At 36.6% G+C, this 20,013-nt stretch overlaps 1 protein-coding gene across 1 annotated transcript in view; it reads right to left on the bottom strand.

Annotated features, from left to right (window-relative positions):
• Positions 1-20,013, bottom strand: part of ADAMTS6 (ADAM metallopeptidase with thrombospondin type 1 motif 6) — a 277,466-nt gene that overhangs the window by 86,953 nt on the left and 170,500 nt on the right. Inside the window, exons 12-13 of the mRNA XM_068990700.1 lie at positions 12,850-12,995; positions 10,711-10,774 (exon numbers count right to left, since the gene is read on the bottom strand). Coding sequence (XP_068846801.1) covers positions 10,711-10,774; positions 12,850-12,995 — 210 coding nt within the window. The remainder of the gene's footprint in view (positions 1-10,710; positions 10,775-12,849; positions 12,996-20,013) is intronic.

Below are 20,013 nucleotides of genomic sequence, written 5' to 3'. Positions count from 1 at the left end.
AAACTTAAGGAGTTTCTGGAAAATAGCTAACAATACCAGAACGCTCTTTTTAGAAATGTAGAAAAGTTCTTTATACTGTAGCTAATATTTCCTCTTTAGGCTTTGATAGAAAGTTTGGCTTATAACCTTAATGTAGGTATATTTTTCACTCATAACAAAAATCGTTTGATATTTAACACACTGATATATAAATTCTTCTACTTAAAATACTATGTACACCAATTTTTACCCTCTTAGAACATTTTATGTAATAGTTTTAAGTGACTGCAGTGAAAAGTTTCTCAGGAAAGCAGAAATGCCTGCTTAACAGTCAGTATTCTTTTATTCCAATAAAAAGGAGATTCCATATACAAAATAAAGTATTTTTTTAGCAATACTTAAGTAAACACTTTCAGAAGACTGAGTACATATCTGGATCTTTATTTCTCATAATGGCACTACTGGATAATCATGTTAGCTCCTACCTGTGCTCATTTATAAACACTGTCAGGACCTTATCAATCATTTAAGTCCAAAGAGGGCAACTGTCCTCAACCAGTGAACCCTCAGCATCACAGCTTCAATAAAGCTCTGCTCTCCAAAACCAAGTTCCGTAAGACCATGTCTATTAGATTAGTTTATGATTCCAGATATTCTCTTGAAGTTCCTGTTTAATGATGAGACCAAACTTCATCTAATTATCCTGTCTTTAACAGATGCCTTCTAGGGCTTCCCTTGTGGCTCAGCTGGTAAAGAATCCGCCAGCAATGTGGGAGACCTGGGTTCAATCCCTTAGTTTCTCAGTAGCTTCAAGGCAAGAAGCATATTCATTGTTCCTGCCACAGCTATTGTCTCTACCTACCGTTCTGTCCTAGAAATCATGATGTGAATATCATAGAAAGAATCTTTGTCTAGATGCCAGAGGTTCCTAACACAGGGAACATACTACACATCTAATACGCCCTGATGTAGACAGCCAGCCTCAGGGTCTATTGTGTGATAGCTTTGGCCTGTAGGCTGGTCATGCTGCTGCTGAGAGTGGTCAGACCAATTTTACAGCTCGCTTTATTTAAAAATCTTACAGACTGAGATTCTCTAAGTTGCCTCTTTCAAGAAACATAAGAGAAGTAAAAGACCTACACAAAATAAACACAAGAAAATTGACAAAATCGTAATAAGCTCATACATATCGATAATTATCTTAAATAGAAATGGATTAAAAGTACCAACAAAAGACATAAGCTGGATGGGTGGATGAGACATGTGTATGTATGTACTTCCACTTACCACAACCCCCAAATTATATGTAATCATTTTACATTGTTAGGTTAACCATGTCTCCATTATAGCTTGCAACTGTAATTACCTTTTCTGTCTGACTATTGATTGTGAAAACTGATAAATGTCTTTTACTACTGTGATTATTAAACTATTATCTGCTTAATAACATTGTATTATGATTGGTCAACAGAAAATAATATAATTCTATATCACTAAAACTATCATTTAAAAGGAAAACTGGTAATCACTTTTTAAAAATCCAGATGCATATCAGAATTATCTTGATATTTTTGAAAAATACAAGTGTCCAGGTATTGCTTTTTTTTCTCCAGAGTTCCAGATGTGTTTCTAATGAGCATCCATGTTTAAAAACGACTGGACTATATGATGATTTTATCTAGTTTGTTTCACTTATTCTATTTCATATGCAGTACTCTCATTTCATTTAGTTTATGTTTTCCAATTTTTATATCTCTTTTTGTTGTTCTTTCTCAAGCCTTCATCAAGAGTAGTAGAAATGCTTTTGTACACACACACATATATAAATAGTATGTAAAATATAATATATATATTAGAAAACCTATGAATTTTGGCCTAGCTAAAAAAATTTATGACATTTTGATTCCACTTGTTTGACTTAGTATGAAAAGAATGCTTAATTTCTAATTTATATTCACTCAAAAGTTTGATATAGTTTCATGTATTCTGGCATCTAATATAACTGTTAAAAGATTAGAAAGTTTACTATCTTAGTGATCTTTAAAAGAAAATTTGAATGAGGCTGGAAACTTCTAATCCAGTTCTAAGAATATAAGGAAATACTGTTGTTAAAAAAAAAAAAAACCAGGAAATTAATGTCATATAGTATTATTAACTAATGTGCAAATTTTGTTTCAATTTCACAGAATGTTATGGTAGTGGCCATTATTTGTTTTCATACCTTATTCAAGATTTCACTTTGTATTTAGCTGCATTAAGCAGCTTCAGCTGCATGCAACAAATTCTGGTAAATTCTCATTTTTATTCCATTACAAATATTTTCTAATATTGCTTGCTATATCAATAGCTTCTTAGACATACCCATCATTTAAAAGTGAACATTTAATTTTTTAAATACGTGGGGCTTTTAAGGTATCTTTGATATTAATTTCTCATTTAAATGTTTTCTTCTCTGCAACCACCATCTCTTTTTTCAGTCTTCTAACTTTATTGTGGCTTTCAATGGCTAAGTCAAAGATCTCTCTTGCTAAATGTCACATAACACTTGAAAATATGTGGGTTGTTTTCAAATATCTTTTGATATTGACTTCTAACATAATTCTACAGTGATAAGAGAACAGATTCTGTATGATTTCAATACCTTTAGACAATGAAATTTTTGCACCTTGTTTTATGTCCATGGATATGTTCCAGTGTCTCCTAGTTTAGTGTCTATGGGAACCTGAATATAATTTGTATCCTAAGGTTGTAAGAAAATTGTATAAATTTTAATTATGTTGAATTGGTTCATGATGTTTTTCAGGTCTACTATGCCCTTCCACTTTTCTGTATTATTTATCTTATTAATTTTTGAGAGTTTGATATTGAAACTCCAACTAAAAAAATCTTAACTTATCTACTTAAAAAATAAGTTTGATATATAGTAGAAATATATATTACCTTGTTCTAAATTTTCCAAGTCTCTTATAAATGTGTTATCATACTTTCATAATTTCATCTGCTATTCAGCTGTATAAAGTCAAAATGTATTTTGACTTCAGTAATGTATTTTGCTGTATTTCTTAGTGGCACGAAATAAATCACTTATCAACTAATTTGTGTTGTAGAAACAAGGCTGTAAAAAAACAGACTATAATATAAGCTTATAGCATAGTTTTTCTAGATTTCTATTGAACAAATGGAAATTAAAATTATCCTACAAGTCAACTCACTGCTGAGGAGTGGTGAGTACAGAAAATATGGTTAAAATAATAGGTCTAGTATGTAGAAAGTGCTCAATAAATGTTAGCAGCAGCTACAACTATTACTACTACTGTTGCTGCTGGTACTACTGGTATTGCTATTAGTACTAGTCCTGTTACTGCTGCTACTACTTTTGTTGCTGAAAGATAGAAACTAGATGAGCTCTGATGCAGAATCTGAGGTATACTCAACGTCTATCACTCCCTACTTTCTTGCTTGCTTGTTGTTGTTCAGTCACCGAGTCGTGTCCGGCTCCTTGAGACCCCCTGGACTGCAGCATGCCAAGCTTCCCTGTCCTTCACCATCTCCCAGAGTTTGCCCAGGTTCATGTTCATTGAATTGGTGATGCCATCCAACCATCTCGCCCTCTGTTGTCCTCTTCTCTTTCTGTCTTCAGTCTTTTGCAGCATCAGGGTCTTTTCTGATGAGTCAGCTCTTTGCATCAGATGGCCAAAGTATTGGAGCTTCAGCTTCACATCAATCCTTCTAATGATTTCCTTTAAGCTTGACTGGTTTGATTTCTTGCTATTCAAGGGATTCTCAAGACTCTTCTCCAGCATCACAGTTTGAAAGTATCAATTCTTTGGCATTCAACCTTCTTTATGGTCCAACTCTCACATCCGTACACGACTACTAGAAAGACCATTATTGTTTAGTCGCTAACTCGTGTCTAACTCTTTTGCGATTCCAGGAACTGTACCCCTCCAGGCTCCTCTGCCCATGGGATTTCCCAGGCAAGTATAGTGACATTTCCTTCTCCAGGAGATCTTCCTGAATCAGGGATCAAACCTGAGTTTCCTGCTTGGCAGACGGATTCTTTACCACTAAGCCACCAGGGAAAGACCATAGCCTTGACTATATAGACTTTTGTTGGCAAAGTGATGTCTTTGCTTTTTAATACACTGTCTAGGTTTCCTTCCAATCATCTTCTAAGTTCATGCCTGCAGTCACCATCCACAGTGATTTTAGAGCCCAATAAGAGGAAATCTGTCACTGCTTCCACCTTTTTCCCTTCTATTTGCCATGAAGTGATGGGACTGGATGCCATGATCTTAGTTTTTTTAATATTGAGTTTTAAGCCAGCTTTTTCACTCTCCTCTTTCACCTTCATCAAGAGGCTCTTTAGTTCCTCTTCACTTTCTGCCATTAGAGTGGTATCATCTGCATATCTGAGGTTGTTGATATTTTTCCTGGCAATTTTGATTCCAGCTTGTAACTCATCCAGCCTGGCATTCTGCATAACATGCTCTGCATATAAGTTAAATAGACAGGGTGACAATATGCAGCTTTGTCGTACACCTTTCTCAATTTTGCACCAGTCAGTTGTTCCATGTTTGATTCTAACTGTTGTTCTTGACCCACATACAGGTTTCTCAGGAGACAGGTAAGATGGTCACATATTACCATCTCTTAAAGAGTTTTCACAGTTTGTTATGGTCCACACAGTCAAAGGCTTTAGCATAGTCAATGAAGAAGAAGTAGATGTTTTTCTGGAATTCCCTTCCTTTCTCTATGATCCTGCGAATGTTCGCTATTTGATCTCTGGCTCCTCTGCCTTTTCTAAACAGAATTCTAATTTTTTCTCAGGAATCTACTTCTCAGAGAGGATGACTCTAACCCCATTTTAAGGACTTATCTGGATTAGTTGAAACCAGTTATGGTAATATCATTCCTTTTGCTTGTGACTGGGTTAAGGGTGGGCATGTGGCGTCTTGACCAACAAAACATGAAGGAAGTCTGCTGAAGAAGCAGGGAAGAAGCTTTGGTAAAAACCTGTCATATACTTAAGAAAGACACACAGGCGTACTTTATCTCTTCTCTTCCTCTGAATATTGTCAGGGAAAAGTACCTTAGTTGTTCTGTTGCTCCCTTTTTGATGCTTTTCAGTTTCCTTTAAAAAAAATATGACCTTAGGATATTTTCCTTACTATCTGGTCAGCTCTTTGCTGATTTTAAAATGTTAAAAAAATATCTTATTCAGCAATCTAAAAAAATTTTTCTGTCACAGTAATGTCATTACCAAAAACAGAAGTTTCACATTTGTTTCTAAAATGAACTAAGATTGATTTGATTAAAGAATTTTATCCATACTATTTATAGTCTTTTTTATTATTTTTTTTAAATTTTATATTTACAATGCTTCAGGTGTACAGCAAAGTGATTCAGTTATACCTATCTATCTATATATATTCTTCTTCAGATTCTTTTTCATTATAGGTTATTACAAGATATTGAATATAATCTTCTGTGCTATACAGTAGGTCCTTCAAAACAAAAATAGACTCAACAGACATAGAAAAAAAAAACCTAAGGTTAGCAAAAGAAGAAGGGAGAAGGATAAATTAGAAATTTGGGAATAACAAATACAATCTTCTTTATAATAACTAGTTTTCTACTGCAAAGCTAGACTAGCTTTGTGCTGTCCAATACAGCTGTCACTAGCCACATGTGGCTATTTAAATTAAATTAATTAAATATTCTGTTCTTCTGTTGCACTAGATGAATTTCAAGTGTTCATCAGCTAATTTGACTATGCATTGGACAGTGCATATATAGAATATTTCCATCATTGAGGAACATTATCTTGGACAGTGCTGGGCTAGATTATGTGCCTAGAAAGTTTAAATTTTCATGTATTAGATTAAATTTTAAAAGGCTCCAGCTTCCACAATTTATGCTCAGATAGCTTTATTAACTTGGATAGCATGAAAATAAGTTTTGGTGTGGTAATTTATATGTCTCAAATTCTGAACTAGTAGAGACAAGATTAATGAAAAAACATTATTTGCATATCCATTATATATATATATGTTAAATATATCTCCTTAATATTTGCTGAAAGCTGAAACAGAAGACAGGGATACTAATAGAAATGTCAAGCGACCAATAGCAAGCTTTATAAAAAATCTGAGCTTATAAAACATGGGTAAAATGTGTGTCTGGCGTGTCTTTATCTGTTTTTTTATTACCTTACCATACATTATTCATATTATATAGCACTTATGTTATTAGGCCCAAAATGTGGGCCCACCTCTACAACTATATAACAGAAATAGATGGGGATTGAGAGATGGGTTTGGCTTTCACACTCCTACCTAACACAGTCTAATATACAGTAGGACTCCCTTCTTCTTCTCATGCATAAAACCTCTATTTTCTGAGATTTACGTTATTCATCCAAATCACTATTTGGTTTCATCACTGCTTTTTACTAACCTCATGATGACCATTTCCCGTCACTGGTTAAAGAGCTTCATATGTACTTCACAGTTTTATTATATGCTTCAAGTCCTAACGTCACCCACATAGAAGACTCCCCAAACTCCCTACCCTTAACAGTCCTTGAACTCCTTGACCTCCATTCAACATTGGGCATGCACTCCCATGATCACACTCTAGAGCTGACCACAGTGAGAACAGTCTCACTTCTCACATCTTAAATTCAAATATTAATACATTCCATTCTTGGATCCCCTGACTTGCTTGCTATCTCTTTCACCCTGTTTATCCTGCAACCTTGCTTCAGTAACTTTTATGGATTTTTCAAAGTTATATATCTAATTTTCTCCCTGCTAGCCCTCTTTATAGACTCCATTGTCATTCCCTAGTGTACAGTGGATGACTCACCAGTATCCTTAAATTTTCTTGATTTGTTTGCTGTTCTGTTGTAGTCTCACCTTTCTCTAACCCATTTTCATCTAAAGCATAAATCTGAGCCTAAATTTTAACCTACACACTTTGCACTTAATTTTATTTGTGCCTAGAAAGCTCTCAATGTCTCTTCCTTCTTTTCTTTTCCAATTTGCCCTTCAGGTCTTTAGCTTCCTATGGGAAGAAATCCTTAACTCCCTAATTAGGCTATGTGCCAATTCCACATGTTTTTATAGCTGCTGCTGCTGCTGCTAAGTCACTTCAGTCGTGTCTGACTCTGTGCGACCCCAGAGACGGCAGCCCACCAGGCTCCCCCGTTCCTGGGATTCTCCAGGCAAGAACACTGGAGTGGGTTGCCATTTCCTTCTCCAATGTGTGAAAGTGAAAAGTGAAAGGGAAGTCGCTCAGTCGTGTCCGAGTCTGTGTGACCCCATAGACGGAAGCCTACCAGGCTCTTCCATCCATGGGAGTTTCCAGGCAAGAGTACTGGAGTCGGGTGCCATTACCTTCTCCAGTTTTTATAGCATTCCATACTTATTCTATCATATCACTTGTCATCCTGCCCTGTGATTTTCTGTGACTTCCTAAGAAATTATAAAATCCTTGAAGGCATAGACTCTCTTACTTTAGTACAGTCTAATAAAAGTAGGCACTCAGTTACTTGTTAATTAATGCTGAAAATTTAATACAATCATTGTAACTGAAGCTACATCTAATTATTAAATTGAAACTACACGTATTATTAAAAATAAATTAATAGAACTAAATATCATAAGCTATAAATAAGAGTGTGTTAGCAATAATATGAGGAGAAATAGAGCAGGGTAAGGAAGATTAGGAATCCCAGGGTTGTAGGGAGAAGGGAGGGTTGCAACTTTAAATTCAGTATTCAGATTAGGCCTCACTGAGAAGATGATCAGTTGAGTAAAGATGAGGTTAGGGAGTTAGTAATGTAGATATCTGGGTTGGAAGAGTATACAATTCAAAGAGAACAGCCACTGCAAAAGACCTAAGGTGGGAGCATGCCTGGCATATACAAGGAGGGAGGCCGTGGGCCTACAGCAGGGGGAATAAGAAGGAAAACAGTAAAAGATGAGTTCAGAGAAGTAGCAGAAGGCCAGATTGTGCAGGCCTTGCAGACCTTGGTACGAGTTTGGATTTAAATAAAACAGAGAGCCACTGAAAGGTGTTGGGTAAAATACACTGAAACTCTGCCTCTCACATTGAGCACTGTAGGGAGCAATAGTAATATTGGGAAATTCACTGAAAAAGCTATTTAGAATAATCCAGGGAAAGATAGGGGACAACTTTCCTGATGGTTCAGTGGTAAAGAATCCACCTGCAATGCAGGTGACACAGGAAACACAGAAAGCATATGAATGAGGAATAGTGTGGGAATGTGAGTAATAGTCTCATGATACGATAAAAACTTAAAAGCTGTCTTTTTAGATCTGAGAAAGGAAGGAGTAATAAGATATATGACTGGGTATGGAGTTCCCTGGTGGCACAGTGGGAAAGAATCCGCCTGCAATGCAGGAGATGCAACAGATGCAGGTTCAATCCCTTGGTGGGGAAGATCCCCTGGAGCAGGAAATGGAGAATTTCTCTTGTCTGGAGAATCCCATGGACAGAGGAGCCTGGTGGGGTACAGTCCACAGGGTCGCAGAGAGTTGCCTTATAAATAATCACTACGAACAAAGCTAATGGAGGTGATGGAATCCCAGTTGAGCTATTTCAAATTCTGAAAGATGATGCTGTGAAAGTGCTGCACTCAATAGGCCAGCAAATTTGGAAAACTCAGCAGTGGCCACAGGACTGGAAAAGGTCATCCCAAAGAAAGGCAATGCCAAAGAATGCTCAAACTACTGCACAATTGCATTCATCTCACATGCTAGTAAAGTAATGCTCAAAATTCTCCAAGCCAGGCTTCAGCAATACGTGAACCGTGAACTTCCTGATGTTCAAGCTGGTTTTAGAAAAGGCAGAGGAACCAGAGATCAAATTGCCAACATCCACTGGATCATGGAAAAAGCAAGAGAGTTCCAGAAAAACATCTATTTCTGCTTTATTGACTATGCCAAAGCCTTTGACTGTGTGGATCACAATAAACTGTGGAAAATTCTGAAAGAGATGGGCATACCAGACCACCTGAGCTGCCTCTTGAGAAATCTGTATGCAGGTCAGGAAGCAACAGTTAGAACTGGACATGGAACAACAGACTGGTTCCAAATAGGAAAAGGAGTACGTCAAAGCTGTATACTGTCACCCTGCTTATTTAACTTCTATGCAGAGTACATCATGAGAAACATTGGGATGGAGGAAGCACAAGCTGGAATCAAGATTGCCGGGAGAAATATCAATAACCTCAGATATGCAGATGACACCACCCTTATGGCAGAAAGTGAAGAGGAGCTAAAAAGCCTCTTGATGAAAGTGAAAGACGAGAGTGAAAATGTTGGCTTAAAGCTCAACATTCAGAAAATGAAGATCATGGCATCTGGTCCCGTCACTTCACGGGAAATAGATGGGGAAACAGTAGAAACAGTGTCAGACTTTATTTTTTGCGGGGCTCCAAAATCACTGCAGATGGTGACTGCAGCCATGAATTTAAAAGACGCTTACTCCTTGGACGGATACTCAAAAGCAGGGACATTACTTTGCCAACAAAGGTCCGTCTAGTCAAGGGTATGGTTTTTCCAGTGGTCATGTATGGATGTGAGAGTTGGACTGTGAAGAAAGCTGAGCACCGAAGAATTGATGCTTTTGAACGGTGGTGTTGGAGAAGACCCTTGAGAGTCCCTTGGACTGCAAGGAGATTCAACCAGTCCATTCTAACGGAGATCAGCCCTGGGTGACCTTTGGAAGGAATGATGCTAAAGCTGGAACTCCAATACTTTGGCCACCTCATGCGAAGAGTTGACTCATTGGAAAAATACTCTGATGCTGGGAGGGGTCGGGGGCAGGAGGAGAAGGGGACGACAGAGGATGAGATGGCTGGACGGCATCACCGACTTGATGGGCTTGAGTTTGAGTGAACTCCGGGAGTTGGTGATGGACAGGGAGGCCTGGCATGGTGCGATTCATGGGGTTGCAAAAAGTTGGACACAACTGAGTGACTGTACTGAACTGAACTGAGCAATTAACACACACTAATAAGATATAAAGAAGATAGTCAATTCAATTCCAGGCCCAGTCATTCATGGGCTAGGGGAGAAAACACAAGTCCTTAACTTTAGAGGCCTGCGAAGGAAGCAGTATCTTCAGGGGAAAGCCAGTTTCCATTAGAACAAGAAGGTAAAAGGAAAGAAAATTCGGAGACTTCAAGATATAAGGGATTGTGCTGATGATGAATCACGAGTGTCTGGGAGCACAGAAGAGTTTCAGTGGTTCGGAAGGGATAGGAAACAGCAGGGATATGCAAAGATTTATGGAATTGAATGGAAAGAGATGAGGAATGATGTGGAAGTCTGGGACTTCTTGAAGTGGCAAACATAAAATGGAATAAAAGCCATAATAAGATTAATCGTTATTTCTCGAACTCAAGAAAGATAATGGTGGCAAGGTTGTGAGTAATGAGGGGCTAGGAAGTTCAAGGTGTGTGTGTCTCTATCTTGATTCCTTTTCAGGAAAGCATATTTGCTCCTAGTGCTGGAGCTTCCTCTTGACTCTTGTCGATAGAATTGATGGACCTAAAAGGCTGGTTCTATCCAATTTCAAAAATTCATGTGACCCTCACACACATGGATTTCTGATCAAACTAGCTCACAGTTTAAAAAATTTCCCTGCTCTAGGGGAAATGTAAGCTAACTTTTCATAGCCGAATTTGGTTTTACTTACATCTGTGTTGCAGGAGCGATACCGTTTCCTTTCCCCAAGGCAATATTTTCCACCTCCTGAAGGTCTGAAAACACATTTTGTTTAACATGTGAATATATTGAGTACATAAATTGCTTGATGGAAACATACTGACATTTAAGAAAATAAAAAATTTGACATTTTATTAGTTATTAAAATAATAATCATGGTGATAGCAATAATGATTATGGTTGTCAAACAAAAATTAAGACAATTTACTATGAGTAATTTTATAAGGCTATTAACTGTGATGATACATACATTTTTAAGAAAATGTGTTAAATCAATGTAGTTTCTAATTAACACAGTAAACAGGTATTCAGTTCAACACCATGAGTTTAAAAATAATTTATAATGAAAAGCCATTTTAATCATATTCAACAAAACACATAATCTGATACTATATGTTTATCAAGTAGGAAGTGGAAAGTTTGTTTTTACAGACTAGAAATAAGGAGAAGACACTAAATAACTTTCTGGAAATAGCTTCAGTTCAGAGTATATAATGCAGAAATAAATTTCTATCTTATTTCAAATATTAAATAAAGTTTAAAAGAATTAAATAAATCAGATACACTTGTACTATTATATATTATAATGTACTTTATAGTACATTCAATTAGGGTGTTAAATACTTGTTTTACATAAATCAATTTCTGGAGTATTTTACATTAGAGAAAGTCACATGCTATTATTTTGGCATGTAATATTTAAATAGAAAAAACTAACTTGTTGTTTCAAAAGTGGTCCAAGTCATTCTCTTAAGTATTTTGGTATATTATTTATTACCATAGGGTTTTATACTTTTGGTTATTAAATTATAGTAGCTTGGAGCTGAACTTCATTATTCTGTACTTGTTTTAAAAAGATCGTCTCAAGTATAATTTTGGTTCACTGATAACTATTATCAATTTATTAAGTTATCAATTATCTCATTGATATTAATTACAAATGAGATAATTAAAGTTATACTTTGAATATATTTTAAATGCCAGTGAATGCTGACTTTAAACAAGGGGAAAAAATGGCCCAGCTTGAGCCAGGATGGGAGAAATGGGTTGGTCAGACAAAAACAAGGTAGTGGGAATAGTGGTGGCACTGCTGTTTATGAGTGGGTGACAGTGAGCTCAGTTTAACAAAATGAAAAAACCGAAGCAATACAAAGGGAAACAATTTCAAACTGAAAAAGAAGAAAAGAGAAAACACATTTAGAGGGAGGAACCAAAGACAGAGATAATAAGTTAAAGTAGGAAATAATAAAAATAGAGCATTTTTTTACCCCAGCAGGGGGAGAAAGCAGAGGTAATATCATAACATCATTTTGCACCAAATAATTGAATTCTAGACAAAAATGGGAGCACTTGACATGAAGCAGCTAAGGAGCAGTTTAGTCTCTGGCAGGACACAAAAGACCAACTAGAGAAATCATCCACCTGTAATGGGCACTGGTGGGAGGGAAAAGCAATACAGCTTAGCAAGGAATACGGCTGGGCTGGCTTTATGCCAGGGGGCTCTGGCTAGAGAAAGAGTGGTGGGAGAGGAGCAGTCTGACCTGCATGAAACAGTCATGAGGAGAAAAGTGGTGGCAGTTCCGGAAGATGATTAATGGGGGCATGTGAATGGAAACTATTTTAACACATGGGCAGTATTCTTTTCATTGTGATTTGTGATGCGAATCAAGGCATTTCAACCCTTGAAGTGCTCTCATTGGTCTTTTTAATACTAATGTAGCAGTAATAATTTTATGTGACATGTGAAAAGACCTTAGGTTTCCTGGGAATAATGGTAATGTAGCTAAGACCAGACCTGGTTTCATCCATAATTCAGTAGTTTTTGGAGGAGGAAATCTATCTGATTATTACTAGATGAAAAGTCTGGCTGTACCTGGGATAGATACACACACAATGCTTTTCTTTTCTTTTTAGTTACACAGTAAGGTGAAAAGAAGAAAAAGAAAGTCTGTCTAACAAGGCTCCTCCACTTTCCTGTGCCTATTGCTTGTTCTGAAGAAAGCACTTGGCTCACTGGCAAAACGTTTTTACAGATAACATGTGAAACCACAGCTTTGAATCATTTCCAACTGTGTCTTTTTGTTGGCTCCGGCTTACTTTAGCTACTTACGCTGGACTGTCACAGTGTCTTAGGGATGAGGAGACGCCTCCCCCGCAGGTCCTGCTGCACTCTCCCCATAGTGACCAGGGACCCCAGCCCCCATCTATGCTCTGGGGCCAAGTGCCAAAAGGAACACAATCTCCCTGATAACACCACTGCAAGATTTCACAGAAAACACAGAATTAGCTTTTAGGCAGACAGGGCTACCAGGATAGAAATAAATACATAAAGGTCAGGCAATGACCAATTATAGGCATTAGCATTCTCCCAATAGATAACAGACTGAAAGTTCTTTAACTGTGTTTAGACATTAGTAAAGGTGCATGTGATTTGCAAATTAGCTAAGCAATGATTTATAAATCTCTAACAAATACCAGGTGTCTAAAAAACTTGACTTTACTTCTTTTTTTCCTTCTTTCTCCTCCTCCAGACTTTGGTGTTTTCTCATTATAGAGACCTCAAGAGCCTTTTTTAGATATTTTAGTATTATAACATTTTTTTCTTTATATTCCACTATTATTAGACTCATGGAATGATAACGCAATATGGAAAGTTCCCCAGTAAGGAATTTTTATGATGGTAATTGCTTTCTCTTAAAAAAAAAAAAAAAAACGGCCGATTGAGGCTACAATAGTAAAAGAATGTGTTGTGGCATTTCATCTACATGAGTACTGCAGACATAATAAAAGTAATGCCAAGACACTAGGGACAGGGTACAAAAAAACCTTTATATACACTGACTAGCCATGTATATAGCCCCTACATGAACATGTGTATTGGAATTCTTCTCAGCTTTACTCTCTGCAATAAACCACACATACTGCACATAAGTAGACAGCTAGGAATAATTTATCGAGATGCAGACATCACATAATCAGCTCATAACTCTAACATGATAAATCTTATTTGCAGAATATGGTAAAAATGAAAGCCATTTTTAAAAAAACCAAGCACTATGCAAGACTTTTATTAGTGCATTTTTTCTGAGTTATCAAAATTTGATGAACCATGCTGATGCTTGGAGAAGGAAATGGCAACCCACTCCAGTATTCTTGCCTGGAGAATCCCATGGATAGAGGAGCCTGGTGGGCTACTGTTCATGGGGTCACAAAGAGTTGGACACGACTGAGGGACTAAGCAGCATGCTGATGATATGAAAGTTCTTTGTTTATATGATGAATAACAATAGTGAACATTATCAGAGTTGAATAACTGTCAGCAACGTTAGATTGTTAAATAAAAATTCAACTTTATATTAAAATGTAATGGGTTTATGACATGTGATTTTTAAAAGTAATCAATTTATTATATTAATTCTATATATCCAAAATTATTTCACTCTCACCATTAGTACTGCTATCACTCTAGACCAAACTGGCAAATGGAATAGCTTGTTACCTGGTCCCGTTGCCTCACTTTCTTCTATCTATAATCGACCTATTCTCCAGGGAGCTATCAGAGAGCTCTTTTAAAACATACTATGGTATCATGTTACTCTTTTTCTTAAAAGACTGTAATGGTTTCTCTTCCCCTATGGTCAACAGTGACCTTTGTGACCTAGCCCCGCCTCCCTCTCCAGCCTCATTCTCTTTCTAGTACAGAATGCTCCAAACACACTGGCTTTCTCTCTATTCCTCAATACACTAAACTTGTTCTCTGCTCAGGGTACTTGGATTTGCTGTTCCTCCTAGAAATACTCTTCTAATTCCTTCTATTGTAGTCTTCTCATCATTTGGTCTCAGGTCAAGTATCATTCAAAGAGGGGGGCTATCTTTCCTTGACCACTCTTATTATGAAGTGGCTGTACCCCACTACCCCTGCCACCCTCCCCTCCTCCTACTCCAGCATGTACAGAGATTACATCTTCCTGTTTTAGTCCCCTTTACCACTCATTTAAATTACCCATGGCAGAAGATGAGATGGATTAGACAGCATCATTGATTCAATGGACATGAACTTGAGCAAAATCTGGGAGATAGTAAAGGACAGGGACGTGTGGCATGCTACAGTCCATGGAGTTGCAAAGAGTCAGACACGACTTAGCCACTGAACAGCAATAACTTATTTTTCAAATTATTTTTTTATTACTTTTATTGTCTCCTCTCTTTGCTATACAAAAGCCTTAAGAGCCACATGTGGCTATTCAAATTTAAATTAATTAAAACTGAAAATTCAGTTCCTGAGACCCCCTTCTAGGACTCCATAGCCACATGTGCCTAGTGGCTGTGATACTTGACAGAGTAGATATAGAACATTTCTATCATCACAGAATGTTCTAACTGAAAATGCTGAATGTCTAGAATAGTGCCCAGAATGTAGTGGATATTTAACAAAACTTTATTGAATGAATACATTAGTTAAATTATTGAATTCTGTGTCCCATTTTGGTTACTATATGTCAAGAAGGAACTGGAAATACTGGAGAGTAAAGAAAGTCAAATTCATCTTTGCGTCCTTGGTAGCTGGCATTCAGAGAATGTTTCAGTAATTGTAACAACATAAGGACTTTTTAAGAAAAGTGCAAAGGAATTATCATTTGTCCATAAAAAATTAGGCAAGAGGAAGTTAAAATTTGGTTGACTATGTAAGGCCAAACATTCTGATCCTAAATCGAATAAATGTTAAAGTAGTGCATTAAAAAAGATAACGAGTTTTGGGCAATTAAAAAGTATTATGAAGAGAAAAAAAACATCTGTCTAAAATGATGAAGCAGAGGTAGTTGGCTGAACTGATAATACAGTACCAACTCTGGAAGCAGGGCTGTTAATTATGTACATGTGAGAGGGAGAATGTTCAAGGTGCCAGCTAATGATTTACCTAATTGATCTTGAAGACCAACCAGTTTGTATAATGGTATATCAATTGTGTTAGATCTTCATCTATATAAAAATCATAACAGTGAACCAAATATCCTCTGGTTTTACATTTTTGGTATTACAAATGTTATTACAAGTAGCTACGTGTAAGAATATTTATGCATCATCTATTTTCCTATGAGAGTAACTGAGTAATGTAGTATTAACCAGCAATTAACTGTTCTTCCCCCACCGTGGTTTGGAAGGACTGATGCTGAAGCCGAAATTCCAATACTTTGGCCACCTGATGTGAATAACTGACTCATTTGAAAAGACCTTGATGCTGGGACTGATTGAAGGCGGGAGGAGAAGGGGATGAAAGAGGATGAGATGAGTGGATGACATCATCGACTCAATAGACATGAGCTTATGTAAGTTCCAGGAGCTCATGATGGACAGGGAAGTCTGGTGTACTGCAGTCCATGGGGTCACAAAGAGTCAGACACGACAGAGCGACTGAATTGACTGAACACTTAAAAATTCCAAAAATTAAAATTTGTGTATTTTTTAAGTCGGAAACTTAGCATTACTGATTTCAAATAAGAATAAAATTTGATTTTACATTTATCTTACATAATCACAGAGCTGCACTTAAACCTCAAAGAGATTTTAGAATTTATGTGGTCTAAGCACTTCATTTTTTCGTATGAGGCAACTAGAATCTTAAGACTTGCCCAAGATCACTTACTGAGAAAAAAGGATTTGCTGTCCAAATACATATAAAAAATGTAGGGAAAAATCAATTGGAGGTGTAGGACTATATATCCAAAGACATTAAAGAATATGCTAATATACTTTATTGAACTGTTTTTACTACATAAAATACAAAATAACACTAGAGATTTTTTAAAAATTCTATTAGCTGCAAGTGTGTGTGTGTGTGTGTGTGTGTGTATATATATATATATATATACACACACATATACACATACATGGATATGTTTTTTCATACCTCCTTGAATATTCTTATAATTAGTAGAGGAAAAAATTCCACTTTGTGCATTTTTTAGGGCCACAAATTGTGAAGGCCACAAAAACACTGAAAGATGTAGGTTTTAAAGTATTAAATAATATTGTTTTACATGTTTTTTAGATGCTCACAAAATACAGCACAGGGAAAGAAATCACATAAATTCTCCTCTTAAATGTACACTTAATGTACAAGATAAATACAAATATTCAGTTTGTAAAATGTTGCTCAGTTCTTACCATTAATTAATATAAACACAGTAGTAGTATTCTGTAAGTGGTTTGCTAAAACTTTTTATCGTGAAAATTCATGCTATTGACTATATCTATTCTACAGAGTCATAACATAATAGACATATCATAAAGTTAAATAACATAAATTAATGGGTAAAGAATGAAGAATTCATAACAATAATATAAGTATCAGACATTTAGCAGTTGACAAGAGACTGCTGCTGCTGCTAAGTCGCTTCAGTCGTGTCTAACCCTGTGCGACCCCAGAGATGGCAGCCCTCCAGGCTCCGCCATCCCTGGGATTCTCCAGGCAAGAACACTGGAGTGGGTTGCCATTTCCTTCTCCAATGCATGAAAGTGAAAATTGAAAGAAGTTGCTCAGTCATGTCCGACTCTGCAACCCCATGTACTGCAGCCTACCAGGCTCCTTCATCCATGGGATTTTCCAGGCAAGAGTATCGGAGTGGGGTGCCATTGCCTTCTCCAGACAACTTAGTCTTCAGTCAGTGTGTTGATTTTAGTTGCTCAGTTGTGTCAGATTCTTTGCCACACCATGGACTGTAGCCCACCAGGCTCCTCTGTCCATGGGGATTCTCCATGGCAAGAATACTGGAGTGGGTTGCCATGCCCTCCTCCAGGGGATCAAATCCCAGGGATTGAACCCACGTCTCCTGCATTGCAGGTGGATTCTTTACCATTTGAGCCACCAGGGAAGCCCAAGAATTCTGGAATGGGTAGCCTACCCCTTCACCAGGGAAAATTCCCAACCCAGAAATACCACCAGGGTCTCTCCTGCATTGCAGGAGGATTCTTTAACAGCTAAGCTACCAGGGAAGCTCAAAGTTGCTCAGTTGTGTCCGACTCTTTGTGACCCCATGGAATTCTCCAGGCCAGAATTACTGGAGTGAATTCCCTTCTCCCGGGGATCTTCCCAACTGAGGGATCAAACCCAGGTCTTCCACATTGCAGGCCCAAACATTTTCTTGGCTCCTCTGTCCATGGGGATTCTCTAGGCATGAATACTGGAGTGGGTTGCCATGCCTCCTCCAGGGGATCTTCCCAACATAGGGATCAAACCCAGGTCTCTCACATTGCAGGTGGATTCTTTACCATCTAAGCCACCAGGGAAGCCCATCACGAAAGTCTGTGTAGCCTGTTACAAACTTCAGTTCTCATTTTAGCAACATCCTTCTTTGGTTCAAAGCAAGTCCTTTGTTCCTTTTATTTAGTTTCCCTAACTATAAAATGGGGTCTAATTCCAGTTTTTGATTAGAATATGGTTTGGATTAGGATGACTACAGAAATTAGTTCTATATAGACATTCCTTCAAAGAAGTTAAAAATCTATCAAATGACTTGTTTAACTTTGCTCTCTGGCAAAATGTTCTTTTGTGCTTGTTTACTTTCCTCTCAACCTTGTGTTTATAGGAAAGGATCTCTGGAATTTTTGCTACTTCTCCTTCTGGTAGCATTATGTATCTTAATGTAGTACATGATTTTAAGAGAAGAAATTCATTTACCTTAATTAGTTTTTTAAGAAACCTATAGGGAACTTCATGTGGATCAAGTTATTTGAGCTAATTTTCTAGATGATGATATTAATCAACTATACTAAGATTTTAATCAAAGTTATAATTAATATAATTAGTTTATGGACAAGGAGGCCTGGCGTGCTGCAATTCATGAGCTCGCAGAGTCGGACACGACTGAACAACTGAACTGAACTGAACACCAAATAAACTTTAAGTATACAAATCCTATAAGCATAGTAAAGGTGAGAATTCTGAGTTTTGTATTTTCTATTTTTATCCTTTTTTAACCTGAAGATGCCAAAACTGTAAAAGTTCTATTTCCAAAGGCATAGAATTTTACTTCATTTCTTAAACTAGAAAAGTTAAATATTCAGAGGGAAACTAGTTTTTAATTTTTATTCTCAAGGGTTATATCCAATCTAGTGATTTTGTATTATTCTAAATATCAGTCATATTACTTTAGCCGAGCCTATCCAGATAAAGTAGATAAATTTGGCCTTCTTTTCACTAATTCAGGTGTGTTTAACCAGATTCAGAAAGGTGGAAGAAGTGAAACTATCACATTCCAAACATAAAATCTTGTATTGCTCATTCTTGCTTTTCACATTGCTTCTAAATAAAAGAAATATGTCTTTAAAACTATCTAGAAAGATGATATATCCCAGTCAGGCTTTAAAATTTTTCTTAAGAAACACTTATTCATCATTAAACATTTATTTCTGTTAAGCCACTGAATTTTATTAATATTATAAATCAAACAATCTAACTTTGAAAATTTGTCAGAATTCTACAAAGTAAAATTTCAAAATAAGTATACATACAGTATTTTAAAATAATTTTTTAAAACTGGACATATTTTAGGATGTAATTATGGTAGATCTTGTACCATAGCCAGCACTGGGTCTAGTCAGCATATGGAATAAGATAATTCTAAGGAAATCCTAAGATTTTAAAGGATGTGATATTGGTGATTCAATATAGAACATTCTTCCCAAATCAGAAAAGCTGAGAGTTGGAGCACAGTGCTGTTAGAAGGCTTATCTTTCGCTGTGCAGGTGTGGGAATGCTAAAGTTTATTTCAGCCCAAATTTTAAATCAGAACTGGTCATCCCATACTATTCAAATTTCTAGAGCAATTGGAAGAGTTATTCTTTTTTCACTTCCTGTGTTTATAGTTTGGGACACAGTCAAAACATTAAATTCTACTCTAAGAGAATGAAGATCTAAGGCTGCAAATGTCCTATTATATAGACAGTGCTTTAAAAGGATATGTAATAATTCTATTCTAATCTAGTCTAATGTTTAGCATGCAAAAGTATTAGGAATCAATGTCAGACTAAATTCTGGATTGTGTCTCTAATTGGGTCTTGTAGAATCATTAAATTAATCTTTTGGCAATAAACCAAGTATATGAAATGTTCTTTGTGGTCACCATCAGAGCTTACAAGAGCTGGGTTTTGATTATCCTTAATATCCTGTTTAGTAACAATGCCAACACTACTATCAGAATTTTTATAGTGTAGATCTTTGTTTACTATCACATCAAATATGGCATCCCTCCGAGTTCTGTCCAAAGGGCTATTG

This window comes from Capricornis sumatraensis, chromosome 18 (genome assembly GCF_032405125.1).
Source record: "Capricornis sumatraensis isolate serow.1 chromosome 18, serow.2, whole genome shotgun sequence".
NCBI lineage: Eukaryota > Metazoa > Chordata > Mammalia > Artiodactyla > Bovidae > Capricornis > Capricornis sumatraensis.
The sequence above is the reverse complement of the archived record's forward strand: the minus strand, read 5'-3'. Positions and strand labels throughout refer to the sequence as shown.